General features: G+C 39.6%; 1 protein-coding gene across 1 annotated transcript in view; it reads left to right on the forward strand.

Moving 5' to 3' along the window:
* The window catches only part of LOC132816880 (CD99 antigen-like protein 2), a 43,162-nt gene extending 25,288 nt beyond the window's left edge, over positions 1-17,874 (forward strand). Inside the window, exons 3-11 of the mRNA XM_060826874.1 lie at positions 1,776-1,802; positions 3,343-3,399; positions 5,988-6,026; positions 7,250-7,300; positions 9,340-9,414; positions 10,403-10,426; positions 11,948-12,061; positions 14,494-14,556; positions 17,007-17,874. Coding sequence (XP_060682857.1) covers positions 1,776-1,802; positions 3,343-3,399; positions 5,988-6,026; positions 7,250-7,300; positions 9,340-9,414; positions 10,403-10,426; positions 11,948-12,061; positions 14,494-14,556; positions 17,007-17,050 — 494 coding nt within the window. The 3' untranslated portion in view covers positions 17,051-17,874. The remainder of the gene's footprint in view (positions 1-1,775; positions 1,803-3,342; positions 3,400-5,987; positions 6,027-7,249; positions 7,301-9,339; positions 9,415-10,402; positions 10,427-11,947; positions 12,062-14,493; positions 14,557-17,006) is intronic.
* Positions 17,875-18,319: the final 445 nt, after the last annotated feature.

Here is an 18,319-nt window from a genome sequence, read left to right on the forward strand (position 1 = left end):
GGTATATCCTTCAGCTATTAAGGGAGGAGAGTGCCTATGATGACATTAGTTTTGTACTGTGGTCCCAGTGGCTGAGTGCCCTCATGGTACAGCCCGTAATTTTGTCTCCAGGTCTCTCGGACTGGCTTCAGAGTCCATTCTGCACAATTGAGCACTTCCTGTGTTATAAATCAGGGTGTTTGTTTTCAGGTAAGGTGTTAAATAGAGTTCTTGCTTCTTTGTTGCACCTGTCCATGTGGATGTTGAAAATCCCATCAGAGTATCTAAAGAATTGAGTAATGCTCTTGAATGGTTTCCAACTCTTAAACCAATGCCATCAGAAGCCAGTATTTTCCTGTCATCCCTCTATTACTGAAACGATCGGAGAGTAAAATAGATGGTCCATTTGCTTATGCAAGTCCCTTAGTACGGGGTTATAATTATTTTGAAAGGTGTGGGCAATCCCAATATAAATATCACTTTTTATTAAACTGTGAATTGAGTATGCTGGTAAAGTGCTACTTGAATATGGTGATACCACCCACATTGGATATATTGTGGAGGAGCTGGTCATTAGCAAATAGTCAGTTTCATCTTTGTTTGTTCAGAGGATGTGGGTGTCACTGGCAGGATCAGCATCTCTTGCTCATCCCTAATTGCCATTGAACTAAATGGCTTACTAGGTCCTTTCTGTATCAACCACAATGCAGTAGGTCTGGAGATGGGTAGGTCAGACCAGTTATGGATGGCAGATTGCCTTTAAAAGGCAATCAGTGGACTAAACCAGTTTTGCAATAATCGGGTAAAATTTCTCAAGGCAGCCATTAATGAGCCTAACTTGGATTTCAGAGGCTGAACAGGCTGGGGCTGTTTTCCCTGGAGTGTCGGAGGCTTAGGGGTGTCCTTGTAGAGGGGCATGGATAGGGTAAATGGGCAAGTCTTTTCCCTGGGGTCGGGAGTCCAGGGCATAGGTTTAGGATGAGGGGGGAAAAGATACAAGAGACCTAAAGGGTCAATGTTTTCACGCAGAGGGTGGTATGTGATGGAATGAGCTGCCAGAGGAGTGGCGGAGGCTGGTACAATTGCAACATTTAAGGAGCATTTGGATGGGTATATGAATAGGAAGGGTTTGGAGGGATATGGGCAGGGTGCTGGCAGGTGGGGCTAGATTGGATTGGGATATCTGGTCAGCATGTATGAGTTGGACCAAAGGACCTGTTTCCATGCTGTACATCTGACTCTGACCAGCTGCTACAATAATGCTGGGTTTTGAACCAGTGTCTCTAAGGTATGATCCTGGACCTCAGGACTGCTAATCTAATGACACTACAACAGTGTCACCATCTCTCCAAGTGATGGTGTAACATTTTTTCTACAGTCCTCCTGGGACACACTGATCACCTGTGGCTTCAAATGTTTGCTGTGGTTGGTAGATAATAAGACAAAATCTTAGCCGGTAAGAATATCACATTGGACCATATGCTAAGTAATTGAAGGTGCGTTGACGTTTGTTCTTGTCTGACATTTGTTAAAAAAATTAAATGTTCTAAATGTATCAAAAGGATTCTAGATTGCTATATGCAGTGTGTTTTCTCCTTTACAAATTGTTGTGAAGCAATACAGAATGTGTGAAGTGTTACTTTATCTTGAGTCTCTCTGCTCTTTTTCACACAATGGGAAATTCCAAACCCACTCAATAGCTGAAATATTTGACAATTTTTTTTGCAAATGTCCTTGAGTGAGTATTTCTCACAGTAAAAGTTCTTGTTCTAATTGCACATTATCCTGTCTTGCAGCTGTTGATCCTAATTTTCCAGATGTTGGTGAGTTGTTTATAAATGCCTTTTATGTAGGAATGTTTTAATTAAGAATATTTTCCTTCTGATGAAGGAAGACTCTGTAATATAGGTGAAGTCAAAAAGGATATTAATGTTTTGTGTTGACTTGGCAGTTTTCTTTGACCAGATTCAAGAACAGAATTGAATATGTATATGGTCATGATTTGGAAGTGCTGGTGTTGGACTGGGGTGTACAAACTTTAATGCTACATTCTCAAGTGAACTTAACTTTAAAAAAAGTTCTTGGATTTACATATGAAAGAATTGGAACCAAAATGGCCATTCTAAACAATGAGAGACTTAACAAACAGTCCAGGTCTCTTTCAATATATAATTTCAGTTGCATCACACTATAAACTGGTATAAATTGTCTCATGATCTTATCTTATACTCCACACCACCTGAAGAAGAAGCAGTGTTCTGAAAGCTACGGCTTCCAAATAACCTGTTGGACTATAACCTGGTGTTGAGTTTTAACTTGAAGATATAAGGAGAATCATTTCAAGGACATGACTTCATAATTACACATGTCCTAAACCATGAATTAGCTCTGAGTAATGTGCTTTTTGCTTAACATGAGCATGTTGTTAACATTATGTCTATTAATTAAAATAACTATTTAAAGCTAATAACTTTCAAATGATTTTATCCCAAAATTTTCATATTAAAAATGTTTTCTATATGACTGCAAATATGGCAATCTTTCAGGTGATTATCTGCATCACCTTTCACTGAGCTGCCTATGTTTTCTAAAGTATTCACAAGTTAGACCAACTCTCTTCCCTTTCCCAAAGAGATCAAAGTATTCATTCCTTCACTTTAAGATGTAGATTTCTGTTGAATCTTCCTCTTCATGTGGAGGTCCATAATATAATCTACATTCCTTATTTTACAAAATATCTTGAACATTCACACGAAAACTGCCCAAAGGCTGTCTGAAGATACAAAATGGATTGTATCTGGTCAATTTGTTTAGCCAGACCATCAGCAATACAACATCAGTTGAAATGTTTTTAATTCATGCTCTTCTTCCTTGTTATAAATCTGTATTAGCTATTTAGCCAGAGCTCCATGTTTAAGGACATGGGCAATCTGAGCCAGACCACACCACTCCTTGAGCTAACTCCATTAGTAAGGTAATGGTTGATCTCTAACCTACAATTTTGTACCTCTAGAAGGCAATCCAGGGATCATGGAAGATATTTCAGGATGGTAGTCAGTATAACTTGACAGTATCACTGAACAAAATTACCCAAATGCAATCTCTCCTTGAGTGCAGCTCAATGCTGCTCATTGCTGAATTTTAACAAACTCTACTCCAGTTGTCGCGGTGAGAATCACTTAAGTAACTGCCCTGCTTCCTTTGCCTGTACTCCCAGCTTAAGGACACCAGTTATTTGCAACCAGAATTGACTAACCCTGCACAGTGCAAGGAATGTGAAAATTTGCACAAGGTTGTCTTATTCCTATTTCATTTTCACGATCTTTATTCCGATCTTCTAACCCTTTTTTGTTTATTTTGTAGATTTAGATTTTGATGATCCCAAGGCTCCTGAAACCCCAAAGGAACCCAATAACAATCGTAAGTTCATGTGTGACTCCCATAAGGCACCTGTAAGGCATTTCAGGATCAATCTGTTTTTCTTTCCCTTCATAATTTCTTAACGAAAGAACTTCATGTCAGGAGAACTTGAGGCCCTTTACCTCCAGTGAGATAGTTTTTAAAGCTATGTTTACTGTTGCAATGTAGGAAATTAAGCAACAGGTTTGTCCATTGCTGCCTCAAAAGGAGTGGGGAAATTGGAACATTCCTTATGGTTAGGGAGTAAGTACGGACAGGGGACAGATTCCTCTGCTATTCAAGTCATGCTGTGAAATCACCTTTCCATTTAAATTCTGCATTCCTACAGTGCAGCAACTCCTTAAATCTGTGGTGGAGAAAGTGAGGTCTGCAGATGCTGGAGATCAGAACTGAATGTGAATTCCTGAAGAAGGGCTTATGCCTGAAATGTCGAACCTCCTGTTCCTTGGATGCTGCCTGACCTGCTGCGCTTTTCCAGCAACACATTTTCAGCCCTTAAATCTGTGGTACCAACCTAAATCATTCCTGAAATCCCTGGTGAAGTCTTTAATGCACAACCTCCTGCTCTCGAGGCAAATGTACCAACACTGAGCCTTGACCTATGTTAAGTTTTTTTTTGTAGAGGAAGCCAGGGAGGAGATTGTGGAGCCTTCTTGCTTTGGACCTTTTGTTATCATTGTCTACCAGAATAATACTAGAAGACTGGAAGATAGCAAATGTTATCCTCCTCTTCAAGGATGGGTGTAGAGACAACCCTGGTTATTATACACCAGTTATCCTTACTTCGGTTGTAGGTGAAGTGTTGGAAAAGGTTACAAAGAGGATTTATGATCTAGAGAAAAAGTTGACTAAGGACTTTCAACATGGTTTTGTGAAGGGTAGTTCATGCCTCAAACCTTGAGTTCTTTGAGATGGTGACCAAACAAGTGGTTGATGTGGTGTATGTGAATTTCAGTGAGGCGTTTGATCAGGTTTTCCACGGTAGGCTATTGCACAAAATATGGAGGCATGGGATTGAGGGTGATTTAGTGTTTTGAATCAAAAATGGCTACCTGAAAGAAGGCAGAGGATGGTGGTTAATGGGAAATGTTCATCCTGGAGTTCAGTTACTAGTGGTGTACTGCAGGGATCTGTTTTCTGTCCACTGCTGTTTGTCATTTTCATTAAAAATGTCCTGGATGAAGACTTAGAAGGATGGGTTAGTAAATTTGCAGATGACACCAGGTCGGTGAAGTTGTGAACAGTGTTGAAGGATGTTGCAGGTTAGAGGGACGTAGATAAGCTGCAGAGCTGGGCTAAGAGGTGGCAAATGGAGTTTAATGCAGAAAAGTGAGGTGATTTCCTTTGGAAGGAACAATAGGAATGCAGAGTACTGGGCTAATGATAAGATTCTTGGTCGTGTAGAAGAACAGAGAGGTCTCGGTGTGCATGTACAAAATGTTTCCCTTCTGATCTCTGATAGTTGCCACCCAAGTTGATCGGGTTATTAAGGCATACAGTATGTTAGCTTTTATTGGTAGTGAAATGGGAATTTGGAGCCACAAGATCATGCTGTGACTATACAAAACTCTATGGCTGCACTTGGAATATTGCATACAGTTCTGGTCACCGCATTTTAGAAAGGATGTGGAAGCTTTGGAAAGGATTCAGAAGAGACTTACTAGGATGTTGCCTGTTATGGAGGGAAGGCCTTAGAGGAAAGGCTGAGGGACTTGAGACTGTCTTCATTAAAGAAGATTTGAGATGTTACTTGATTGAGACATACGAGATAACCAGAAGGTTAGATAGTGGACAGTGAGGGCCTTTTGTTTTCCTTGGATGGTGATGACTAGCACAAGAGGACATAGCTTTAAAATGAGGGGTGATAAATATAGGACAGATGTCACAGGTAGTTTATTTACTCAGTAGTAGGGGCATGGAATGCATTGCCTGCAATAATAGCAGACTTGCCATCCTCAAAGGCATTTAAATGGTCAGTGGATAGGTATATGGATGAGAATGGAATAGTGTAGAATAGATGGGCATCAGATTGGTTCCACAGCTCGGCGCAACATTGGAGGCTTGTACTGAACTGTAATGTTCTGTCTTCTCAGTAGTTGTGTGGGGTATAATGAGGTAGGTTTGAGGGGCTGATCAGCCTACTCCTTTTTTTTTGGAGATATTTCTTTTGTTCTTGTGATTTTAAAAAAAAATTCAGTGCCAATATGGTGTTTTAAGCAAACTTTTTGCTCTGCATTTGAGGGTGATAGCTTTGTCATTGTAATAATGCCTTTTTAGATTGGCCCTTTTTTTCTTTAAGATAAACAATACACCTGATGAAATTAGAATTGAAATGTTAGTGTTTCCTATCCACTAATGTTGCCAGACTTGTTTCTTTTTGTTTGTTGCAGATCCCCAATGCTAAAACAATTCTTTATTTCATTCGCTGCTAGTATTGTAGATAGGTGCAAGATAACTTTCTTCAATCAGATGGAGTTATGTTGACTAATAATTTGATGCATGTGAAAGTCTGATCCTTACGTGGATATCTTTTTTGAGTACTGAATCAATCTGTTAACTTCACATTTTCTCTTTTTTTTTCCCCACAGCTGATGAATTTGATTTAAGTGATGCCATTAATGGCATTGGTAAGCACCACTATTTTTATACTGTTTGTTTTGATAGAATGTAATTTATCTTTTCAGTAACACTGATTTAACATTGGGCAAGCACTCAGTTATAAAATATTAAAATTTGAATTGCTTCAATTGGGCAGGATGAATTCTACTGATTTTAAATCTTCTGTATCTGTAAAGGTTTAAAGCGTTCAGAGCCTAGTCTTATTTGGTATGTAATTAATGTGAACATATAGTTGAAATCCAGTCCCTTCTGTAAGTTGTGTTTTGAGTTTCAAATGGTTAATAAAACAGGCAATCTTTTTTCTCATTGTTTAGGGCTACCTTCAAATAAAAAAATATTGAAGATACAAACTTGTGTAGTTAGTAGTCACTAAATCTCCTACTTTTTAAAAAAAATTGTAATAAGTCTTGATATGTTTACCTCAGCCCATTCAACTGGTCTAGTCTGTTTTTAAATTCTGAAGGGTCAATTGCAGGTAGAGTATTACAGATGCTAGAAAGTTGGCTGATTAAAGCATGAAGCTAGAAAAAGCACAAGTCAAGCAGCATCAGAACAGCAGGAGCGTTGATGTTTCAGGCAGGATCCTTCATCAGGACTGTCAACATCCTACTGAAGGATCCTGCTTGAAATGTCGACTCTCCTGCTGTTCTGCTACTTGACCTGTGCTTTTCCCAGCTCTGTGCTTTATGAACTCTGAAGAAGGGTCACGCTAACTCCGATTTCTGTCCGCAAATGCTGAGTTTTTTTGAGCAATTTCTATTTTTATTTACAGCATCCACAGTTCTTCTGATACAGATTTTTTTTTTTAGTCCTGCTATTAATTCCCATGACTGTACTCGGTAGTTGGAATGGTATCCCTGTTATCTGCCTCTTGTTTTGATGTCAGCCCAACACTGAGCTGGGTTTCGGAGCTTATGGCTCCATTGTGGGTAGTTTGCTCACTAGGTTCGGGGGTGGGGGGAGAACATGCAAAAGGACAGAAATTCAAGGTAGTATGTCAGCAGGTAATTCATTCACTCCCAGCTTTATCATAGATATTTAGAAGGTGTGGATGCATACGTTATGTGATCCTTGGTAATTAAGGGATCAGCCTTGTTCTATTCTGTTTTCAAAAATATGAAAACTATTGACCATGGCCAAATATGCTGTTTATAGAATGTCTCAACACATTGTAATCTGCCCTTGACCAGTGGGTTTCAAACCTCAACCAGTATTTTTGCTCTTGTAACAGACAAATTTACTCCAACGAAGCTTCCGAAGCAGCCAGCTGATGGTGATCCAGGTAATGAAATAATTTCTGATCCAGCAAACTCCTTTTTTTTTTCTTTGAAGAAAAGTTACTGTCTTCAAAATTCTGGAATAGTTTTAACTATTTCTTGGTGGCTGTGGTTAGTACTGTTGCCTCACAGCACCAGGGTCCCAGGTTTAATTCCAGCCTCGGGCAACTGTGTGTGGAGTTTGCACGTTCTCCCAGTGTCTTTGGGTTTTCTCCGGGTGCTCTGGTTTCCTCCCACAATCCAAAGATGTGCAGGTTAGGTGAATTGGCCATGCTAAATTGCCCCTAATATAAGGGAAATGGGTGGGTTACTCTTCGGAGGGTTGGTGTGTACTGGTTGGGCCGAAGGGCCTGTTTCCACGTTGTAGGGAATCTAATCTAATCTTGGAGTGAAATTAGCACTGATGCTTCAAGGTAAAAGTAAAGCATGCCCTGTCAAGGTCTTTAAGCATTTTGTTTTAACAATAAATTATGATATCTTTTAATATAATAAATACCCACAGTACTTCACAAGTGGTTGTAATGGTGAAGTATTGGGCACCTAACCACAAGGATATATTAGCCTGGCTTTCACTCACTTAGTATGCTGAACTAGACACTGGAACCAACACCTAGTGACTCCCCTGTCTATACCTAGGACTTTTTATAATCTCTAGTGACTCAAGACGCCCCCACCCATCACCTCCATTTATCTTTATACGCACACTGCCAACTTGCCTCTAATGTGCCATGGGCAGATCTCAGGGGTGATGGGTGAAGAAATTAAGTTCTTGAAATATTTCGTACAGACTTTAACATACACACAATTCTCATTCATGAAAGCAATTTAAATGCAGTTAAATCCTGTCAAGTACTTAGTCCCTTACACAAAAAATTGTGTTCATAAACCCACAACAAAGACAGTTAATCCTTTTATACTCTGGGGTGCTAACCAGTAAATGTTCAGCCCATCTATAATGACAAAAGGTCCTGGAAGGTAGCTCAGCACTAATACTGTTATAATCACATCACTTGGGATTGTCAACAAATAGCTATTGAAATTGGTAGTTTTAAGTTTTCTTTTTGAAAAACTGCCTGCCTATGACTGAACTAAATTTTAGTTTTTTTATATAAGATTGGCAGCTTAAATAACTTGACAGGTATAAGGTCTTTATCTGCATTTCACAAGTATTTGCTGTGATTCCTACAGTTTTCTAGCTCCCACACAGGTTCTTGCTACAGTGAAGGTGTTTTCCATTTGAGCTCTGCTTTGTATTGAAAACAGCTGGAGTTGCATATTGGATTTGAAGTAAAGCCAGATTTGTTACTTTGCTGGAGTTGAGTAGCTGCTGTGGATGTTGTTGGAGAAAATCTATTGAAGTTATCTGCTATTTATATCAAGATCTTTCTAAATTGTCATCATGTGTTTATAATGTAATCATTTAGTTTAGTTGCCTGCATAGCTAGTTTGCAATGTAAAGGGATGTCAAAACATGGGATCAATTCCCACACAGACTGCGCTTACGATGAAGGGCTCACCTTCTCCACACCTTCCTCACCTGAGATGTGGTGACCCACAGGACAAAACGTTGGTCATCTCTCTAATGAGAAAGCAACCCTGGCAAGACCATGGTAGCTTTAACTTTATAGCATTTATGGTTCTTTCTGAAATATTGTCTTTCTTTCAATGAAAAGAATACATTGCAGTATCGTGAAGATGTTCAGTAACTGACATGCATGATAAACTTTAAAAATAAAAAGAACTTGTTTATCTGGCAGGTTTTTGTTATAAAAGTTCTGTCAAGAGATGTGGCAAGGCAATAGCTGAACTGATGAGTATAAAACATTTTGACTTAAACTGTTCAACAGCTGAGGCAATATTCTTGAGCTTAATTGCTATGTCAAAGATTTGTTTTAATGAGATATTATTACCTAGTTTGGATGTCACACTGGTTTGTGATAGACCTGTCAGAAAGTGAAGGGGGTGGAACTTAATGTTTAGAGCAAGTGTTTCCTCAGCTTCTAGGAACAAGATATTCACTCTGTTATTGCTTTTAATTTTGCAGATCGTCAGTTTGGGGACATGGACCTCGTAGATGTTGCAGGTGGTGCTTATAGCCCTGACAAGATCAACCCTAAAAGTAATGCTCAAGTCTTTACTGGGTTTTCCTATAATGTGCAAATACTTGAATAAATAGGTCACTTTCAGACTGCCAGATTCTTAAATAAGATGGTGAAAGTGATCCGTGTTAAGTCCTCAACTAATTACAGAATGTCTGCACAGTTGTATTCTACTGATTTTGAATGAAGAGATTGGCTGCATGCTTTGAAGCCAAGACAAAACTGTCTTCTAATATGACACCAGTTAATTGCTTTATGTAACAATGCCATCAGTTCATCACTGCTATTTAATCTCTGCACTGGAGACAGCCATTGGTAGCCATTTCTAATGTCTGATTTTAGCTGCATAGAATATAGGCCCACTCCTCTTCATTCTATGCTGCAAAATGTTGATACATTTGAAAATGTTCACTGAAGGTGGCAATATAGAGACAATAAACTTATAAAAGTAATGCTAAATCGACTAGGTGCGTGTTTTGTACTTGTGTAGCTGGTTTTGTTTGGGATAGTGTGGTGATCATGAATCAATGTGAATGGGGGCAGAAGCTGTGGAAATGCACAGATTGAAGATGCATCCTCTCACTGGGCGCATCAGATTTTAAAAATTAGCCCATTCACTTTCAAAGATGAACTCTGACATGGTCTGGTCAATAAATGAGGAAGTAGCAAAGAGTTCACAAACTGTAATCGGGGCTCGGGTTCAGAGATTATGGCATACTATGTAAAGTTCCCGTCGTAAATTTCTGATTTACTTTTTTAATCCTTTAACATCAAAATGGTTTTTCCTCTGTTTGAAAATGCATATCTTGTGCCTATTCAAAAGTCTTGTTTTCTAAATAAACTAATTTTAACTGTTTGCATCTCTGCTCACTATCCTTACCCTGTAATTCCTAACTTTCCACTTTGGTGACACTTCCTCTCTAAATAATTTTATTTTAGATAGTTGAAAAGGATGACCATCTACTACTTGGAGCAATCTAACAACTTTTTTATTTTAATCTTTTTCAGGTGATAATCAGGAAAGTGGTCAAGGTACAGCTATTATATTAATACTGAATCAAAACCATCTATTTTAGAGACCAATCCAATGAGACTGCAGTTCAGACAACTTGAGCCTACTTCAGATGTTGGGATCTTATTTGCTGGAAGCATTCAATTTTATTTTAGCTTCTGAAAGCATTTGCAAGTTGAGGTCTCCTCCAAATGTGCATTTGGTCAAAATCAAAGTGATTGACAAAGCAGATTCTGGGAAGAAATCATTATGGCCTGCACTGGGCACAAGACCTGATTTGTATGGTGATGTCAAACTTTTTTGATCTGTATGGAGCAATTTTCACATCTCTGGGACATCCCAAAGTGATTAAACATGCTTCCATCTTGTTTGAGCAGTGACTTGAGACTGAGGCATCCACTGGAAAGGTGTGGTTAAAATGCCGAAAGAATGTATAAGTAAATTCATCCCTTCCCTCCCTGCCCATGGAGGGAGGTGTGCTCCCCAAGAGTGCACAAGTCAATTGTTTGCCTCTGCCATCCCCGATCTTAATGTTCCCATTGTGAACAGCAGCCTGTGGCTTCGGTTTCATTTTGAAATGGTGGGGGGGGTAACCCCAGCATTAATGACTCATCTGTTTGCCATAGCAACACATCCACATGCATCTGTCCTTATGCAAACTGGTTTGTGTCTGGCTGTGGTCTTCAAATCAGAAACGCAGAGGCACAGCCACAGGGTCTGCTATCCATTCAGCAGCATCTTGACTCTAATGCCTGGTTCAGTACTCTTAATGTCTAATCAATTTTAGCTCTACTGACTTTGAGTCAGTGTGGCACTGGAAAAAAGCAGTCGGTCGGGCAGCATCAGAGGAGCAGGAGAGTCAACATTTCAGGCATTCCTGATGAAGGGCTTCTAAACGTTGATTTCCCCTGCTCCTCAGATGCCCCCTCAGCGGCTGTGCTTTTCCAGCACCATGTTTTTCAACTCAGATTTCTGGCATCTGCAGTCCTCACTTTTTCTCTTTGGCTTTATGGATCAGTGTGCTTGTTGTTTGGCACAAACATGAGTTTACACAAAGTTGTCCAATAAAAACAATAAGAAATAGGAATGGGAGTAGGCCATATGTACCCTTGAGAATGCTGTGCCATCCAATAGATTGTGGTTGAGTTGGCATTCCTCATACTCACTTTCCTGGTCTTTTCCCATAAAACTTTTTGATTCCTCTACTGATCCAGACTCCATATCTTAACCTATAAACAGATGCAATTACTTTGTCCCCACGGCTTTGTGGTGAGGAGTTCCAAAGGCAAACAATCCTTTGTCAGAAGAAATTCCTCCCCAACTCGGTCTTAAATTGGTACCCTTTTTTTCCTCTGTAGATTGTGCCCTCGCTCATTAAAGGGAGCTTCTATGTTGGCTTAAAATGTTATACTTTGCTGCCATCTTGTGGATCTGACACTTCCCTTGGGGCAAGAATTCGCTCAAAGTATTTATAGGTGGGAACTTTTTTTGAGGATTCATTTTTTTTTAACTTTTTTTTTCTCTCAAAAACCTACTTTCAGATGGTGGCAATGGTACTCTTACTGGTATTATCACTGGGGTCTTGCTGGCTGTGGGTGGAGGAGTATCCAGTTATATCCTCTACCAGAAGAAGAAACTATGCTTCTCTTTGACAGGTGAGATGGTTTTGGAATTTGCAAATTAATTGGTGGCTAACTAATCCTTAACTGTTTTGAGAAGCAGAAGATTCTAGCAGAGCAATAAAACTAATTTGGACATTACACATGGGTTAGGGAGGTGTTTGAGGGACTTTAAAAGCTGACAGATATGAAATGTGGACATGTGATGGTGTTGAGCAGCTCTGACTCCATAATAAAGAATAGGTCTAAATTACAATCAGTTGTTGCTTTTAGCTTTCTGCCTGATGGAAAGAGATGCAAATGCATGATTCTGAAAAGTATAACCATGCTGTTATCCACAGTAAGTGGATCATCTTGCTCACACTGACTTGCCAGGGAATTAAGGTGAATTTGAGAACATAGCAAAAGGGTAGGTTTATCAAGTCCATCATATCCCTTCCACCATCCGGTTAGATTCTGGCTAGCTGGCTGTCTCAAGCCATGTCCTCACTATCTCCGTACCCTTTTGATGTCATTAGTCCCCAGAAGTCTGGTTTCTGATTTGAGCAATGAATGAACTTCGAGAACCCTCGAGTGGAGAATTCTCCAGATTTTTCCACCCTCTGTGAAATAGTTCCTACTCCATTCAGCCCCATGTTTTGTTTCCCAGCTAGGGGAATCCTATCAGACTCTAAGTTTGAGTTGACCCTTCTAATCTTTGTACCTGCTAGATTACACAGACCCAGTTTCCTCCATTTCTCCTGTGTAATATAACCTGTCTGGTCTGGTGAATTTTTTTTTTGCATTCTCCCTAAGCCATGAATACCTTTCCATGAGATACAGAAATAGCCCATTCAGCCCATCTATCTGTCATTTCAATGGCTGATCTGGATCCTTAACTTTCCTTTCCTGTCTTTTCCCTAAACCTTGGTTTCATGACTGATTTAAATATCCATTTATCTCTGCCTTAATGGCCTAGCTTCGACAGTCTTCTCTAAAGAATTTCAGATTCATTACCGAAGAGTCTAAAAGTGGACACCATAGTCCAGGTGAAGTCTCATCACATTCAATACAGCTTCAGCAAGACATCTGTTCCTGAACTTGAGTGAACTTGCATTGAAGACTGTCATACCACTTGACTTCCTAATTGTTTACATTGTACTACTTGGGATTCATCCACAAGGATATTTGGGTCAAGAGTAGTGTGGTGCTGGAAGAGCGCAGCATTTTTTTACACTTTTCAAAATTCTCTGGGATGATGACATCGCTGGCTGGGCCAGCATTTATTCTCATCCCTAACTGCTCAGAGGGCAGTTGAGAGTCAGCCATGTTGCTGCAGGTCTGGAGTCATGTAGGGCAGACCAGATAAGGGTAGATGATTTCCTACCCTTAAGGATATTCGTGAACCAGATCATTTTCTTTTTCCAACAATGGATTCTTCATTTGACTCTGAATTCCAGATTTTTATTGCTTTCTATTTTTTTTATTGCCACAAGGCTGTGAATGTATTTAGGTCATTTGAGTGTATTTAAGACAGAGGTTCTTGATTGTCAAAGGGACTAGGTGGGAGAATGGGGATGAGCAACTGATCAGCCTTAATTGAATGGCAGAACAGACTCTATGGGCCAAATGGCCTAATTTCTGCTGTCTTCTGGTCTGATTCCAACCTGGGTCCTCCCGAACATTAACTGGTCTCTGGATTAATAGTCTAGCAACTAATACCACATGGCCATTACCTGTCCCAGCTAAAAACAGTTTGTAGAATTGCACATGGAGTGGCACTGTAGGTTTGGTGACAGGAACTGTTGAACTGATGTCTTTTCCATTCAGCAGGATCCCCCCTAACCATTCCATCATCTCCAGTACTAGTGGAGAGAATTGGATTGGGGAATTTTGTTTGTCTTGGAACTGAGTTTAGAACCAAACTATCAGAATATTTATTGAATAGTAGAGTAGCAAAGAAATGTTTTTATAAAAGATATCTTGGGCATGTTACAATATGTCTGTCAAATTTTATTAAATGTAAAGTCAGGTGAACACACACACACTTGCTCAATTATGTAGGTTTTGAGATCCATCTTAGAGGAAAGGGAATGCAAAAGATAAAAATATTAGGGAGGGAATTATGATGGGCAAGTGAATGCATAGTTACAGTTGATGGGAGTCATCAGAGGTGGAAAAGGTGGGGTATGGAAGGATTTGATGACAAAGGAAACCTTAAAATTAATGCAATGCTAAACTGAGTCAGCAAGTGCAGGATGATGAGTGAGTAGTTCTTGATGCCTGTTAGGGCATGAGCAATGGAATTTTGAATAACTTTAGTTGAGGGGAGGATAAGAATGAGCGAGGCCAACTAGAAGTCTGGAAGAACTGAGTCAAGTGAGAACCAGTTGTTTTTTTTCCCCTGAAATAACCAAACATATGGGAACTAAAACAGAACTACTTCAAAACACTCAACTTGTCCTCCTTTAAACTTTTTTTATTACCAGGGAACTCGACTGAGCAGAACACCAAGCAAGAGAATGTACGTGGTCAGCGAGAGGACCCCCAGTGTATGTATTCAGTTTTGCAGTCCAGCATAACTTTTTTCCTTTCTGAAATCTTCATCAATTTCAAAGTGGAATAATGTACCTGTGATTAATTCAAGTCAGTGTCTCTTTTCACCTTTTTTTTTTCTTTCCATTCTTCCTGAGAGCTGGAACTTGGTCTTTTGTTTGATTTGGGATTCAGCCTAACTCCTGTGTCTGGGATTCATTAAATAGTCTACATAATTTAGTCAAGAAGTATTGTTTTTCTGTTTTTAATCAACCTGTGCAGGTATTATGAAGTTCTAGTGCAGGTGGGACTCCAACCCAGGCCTTGTACCTCAAAGGAAGGTGCAGTACCAATGCTCCTCAAGAGCCAACACTCATTCTCACCATTTTGATTTGGATTCGTCTTAATTGCCCCACAGTGTTAGGTGCATTAGTCAGGGGTAAATATAAGGTAGGGGGTTAAATATATAGGTGGGTTACTCTTCGGAGGATCGGTGTGGATTTGTTTGACCGAAAAGCTGGTTTCCATACTGTAGGGAATCTAATCTAAATTCCTCAATGTAGAAGGTTAACAGTGATTTGACTAGGAGTTAGTCGATGAAAATAACTTTCATTGTCTGAGAACAAGAGCATGTAACACAGTAATGAGTTGGGCCAGTCATGGGGATGTCAGGAAGCTCCTCTTCAATCAAATGGTGGTAGACACCTAAAACTCCTACACAATCAAGAGCTGAGGTCTGACTCCACCGAAATTGGAGATGAGATTTTTAATAAGTAAGGTTATTAGGAGGGACACCAGGCAAGTTGGTTGAATTATATTATGGATTAGTTGTGATCGATTTGAATGATGACAGGCTTTTGGGGCTAGATGGTCTGCACCAATTTTCTTATGAATTGGAATCCAGAGAATGTGGCAGATTGGGGAATATCTAGTCCTACATTCAGCTCAGAGCAAATGGTCTGAAGTTAATTAATATTTTTCCAGTATTTGGTCCCAGCAACAAATGTTCAGGTCAATAAACATTAAATGTTAAGGAAAATGTACCTTTTTTAAAATTGTTCCATCGTCACATTTAAAACTGAAATGAGTAATTTCTTGCACTCTTTATGGTACTGTGGGGGCAGTAATCCAAAGTAGGGTCACTCCAGTTTTGTTCTAGGAAGGAAGCAGCTAAAATTACAGGTGGTCCTGACTTATGAATATCTGAAGATAAGCGATCCCACTAGTATTAAGTTAAAGTATTCCACTTCAGTTGTCCTGTATTTACAAATGATTATTGTATTATGTTCGAACTGGTGTACAAATCAATGCATGTACTTGAATGAAACCCATTTCTAACCTGGGAACTGCCTGTATGTAAATACAACGTGGGACCTACTGTCCTGGGTCTGATGTAAATCAAGTGGTATTCTGAAGCAACTAATCAATTGAACTTTTTTAAGTTACTACATGGTTCAATCACTCCTCCTCCACTTATAAGGGACTTGAGTGATTGACATTAATATATTATGACTTGCAGCATTTAATGCATCTAATGTATATTAGAGCTTTTTTTGTTTAGCCCATAGTTACACAGCATGTGTTAACATACCATTATCTGCATTAAGCTGATGTGGCAAAAGGATGGTTCAGAAATGGCCTGTAATGCAGCTATTTTTGTTCTGCCTTTTCTAAGTCCAGCACTATTTGAGTTTGCTCTATCAGACCTAGTGTGATTAGAGCTGACTCTGGTGAGGCCGGGGCTGTATTTTCTCCTTGGCCTGTCAGCAGTGACCCTGATATACAAACAGAATTGCCATCACTACCTTTGAGCCTCTCGTCAACCATGGCGAGTTTGTGTGGCTCTTTTTCCTTTCCTTGAAGGGGAGTTTCAGATTTCCAGTCCAGTGACCTTTTTTTCTCTCTCCACTCCCTGCACCTACTTCTGACTTTATTTTTGTCTTGGGACATGAAAATCTGACCCTAGGAGTAAGTGTGGCATTGACTTCTGGCTTTTTTCCTCTGCACCAAGTTAGGTGCAGACAGTAGCTGAGCTGAGGGTCAGACTGATGGACTGGGCCATTGTAATGTTGCTGTGGAGTAGTGGAAACTGGTTGCCAGTGAAGGGTGTTTGGCCAACCCTCCAGAGGAAGGATCACATGCTCACAAGAAGGACCTGCTCATGTTCTCTTGGATGCGGGAATGCTTCGCATTTGCAGATACCTCGCAGGACTGGCTCCACCTGTTGCTCACCTGATTGTCATAGCTCAGCCAGCCAACCTACACCACCGCCCCAACAAAAAAAACTGCTGAAATGGGATTTGAACCAGACTCTCTGATCCAGAGTTAGGGATACTACCCATACATCACCACCACCACCTCTGTGCAGTGAATTGTATAGATCATCCAGCATATTCAGAGTGGAGTTTTTATTCAATAGTACTTATTGGAAAGCTGTTAATCAAGTCTTTTTTTTTTTGTTTTGCAGCTTACAGTACTCTTTTGCAAACACAGCCTGTTGGGAGTAACTAGAAGATGGTGGACAGCAAAGAAACCAGAAGCTAACACTTGTCCAACGTTTCTGTTCTCCTACAGATTTTGTTCCTATTTTTTAGTGTTGAGCAATTTAACTGTTGATTTTCAATTGGTTTTCTTATAGCCCTTTATTTTCCAGTGTGGATTCAAATGAGAAACTTGACCTAAAATCTTTGTTTAACAAACTTACAAAAGTGCCAAGCCTTGCCTTTTTGTACATCAAAATGAAACTTAGACACAGACATTGCCATTCTGTTACAGCTGTAAATTAAACATTCTTGAGCTTTTTGGTGGAAATTTTCAATCTTGGATATAACTTTAAGTCCACTCCTGTATGCTAAAACTCAATCTACCATTGTAGAGCAAATAATTCCTTGCATTTTTGAACAACATTTTGATCGAAGTTTGAGCACACTACCAAACATTTTTTTTTAAAACTTAGGCCTTGAAATAGTTAATGTTGGAGTTTTGTGACTTGCACAAAAAAACCTGGTGTTTTTAACTGAGTTTTTATTGCTGGTGAATGTCATTCAGAGACTGTTTTGTAAAATGTTTCTGTAAGACTTACAATGCTGTGCATTTTTATGCTATGGTTATTGAGTAGAAATTTGTTGGAGGTTTTTTAAATAATTATTTTGTTCTTGCGCACCACCTCCCCTTGGAGGGGGTAGGGTTTTGGATGTTGGGGTGGGGATGCTGTTAAGCGAACTGATAATGGGGAGAGGTGATAATGTGTGCTTGTACAGATTTTTTTTTTTCTTTGTAACCTACAACCCCCATTTTACCCAGTGACTTCAAATATTAAATATGGTAAATTAGAATGTTTAAGTGTGAATTTTTACTATTTTACTTGAACATCTCCATTTAATTTTGCACAGCTGAAATTTCGTGTGAAGTATCCTACATAACAGCAGATAACAGTTTCAAAGTAAATTAGACAAAGCACTGCTCTTCAACCTGCAACTACAAAAGTTCAATTCTTTTGATCTTAGAAATTTAGAATGAAGTTCTAAGTGCGAAGTCGTTCACTTTGGTAGGAATAACAAGATGATGGATTACTGGGCTAATGGTAGGCTACTTGGTAGTGTGGATGAGCAGAGGGATCTTGGTGTCCATGTACACAGATCTCAAAGTTGCCACTCAGGTAAATAGTGCTGTGAGGAAGGCATATGGTGTACTGGGCTTTATTGGCAGAGGAATTGAGTTCCGGAGTCCTGAGATCATGTTGCAGTTGTATAAGACTCTGGTGAGGCCTCATCTGGAGTA

The sequence above is a fragment of the Hemiscyllium ocellatum genome, chromosome 6, assembly GCF_020745735.1.
Source record: "Hemiscyllium ocellatum isolate sHemOce1 chromosome 6, sHemOce1.pat.X.cur, whole genome shotgun sequence".
Taxonomy (NCBI): Eukaryota; Metazoa; Chordata; class Chondrichthyes; order Orectolobiformes; family Hemiscylliidae; genus Hemiscyllium; species Hemiscyllium ocellatum.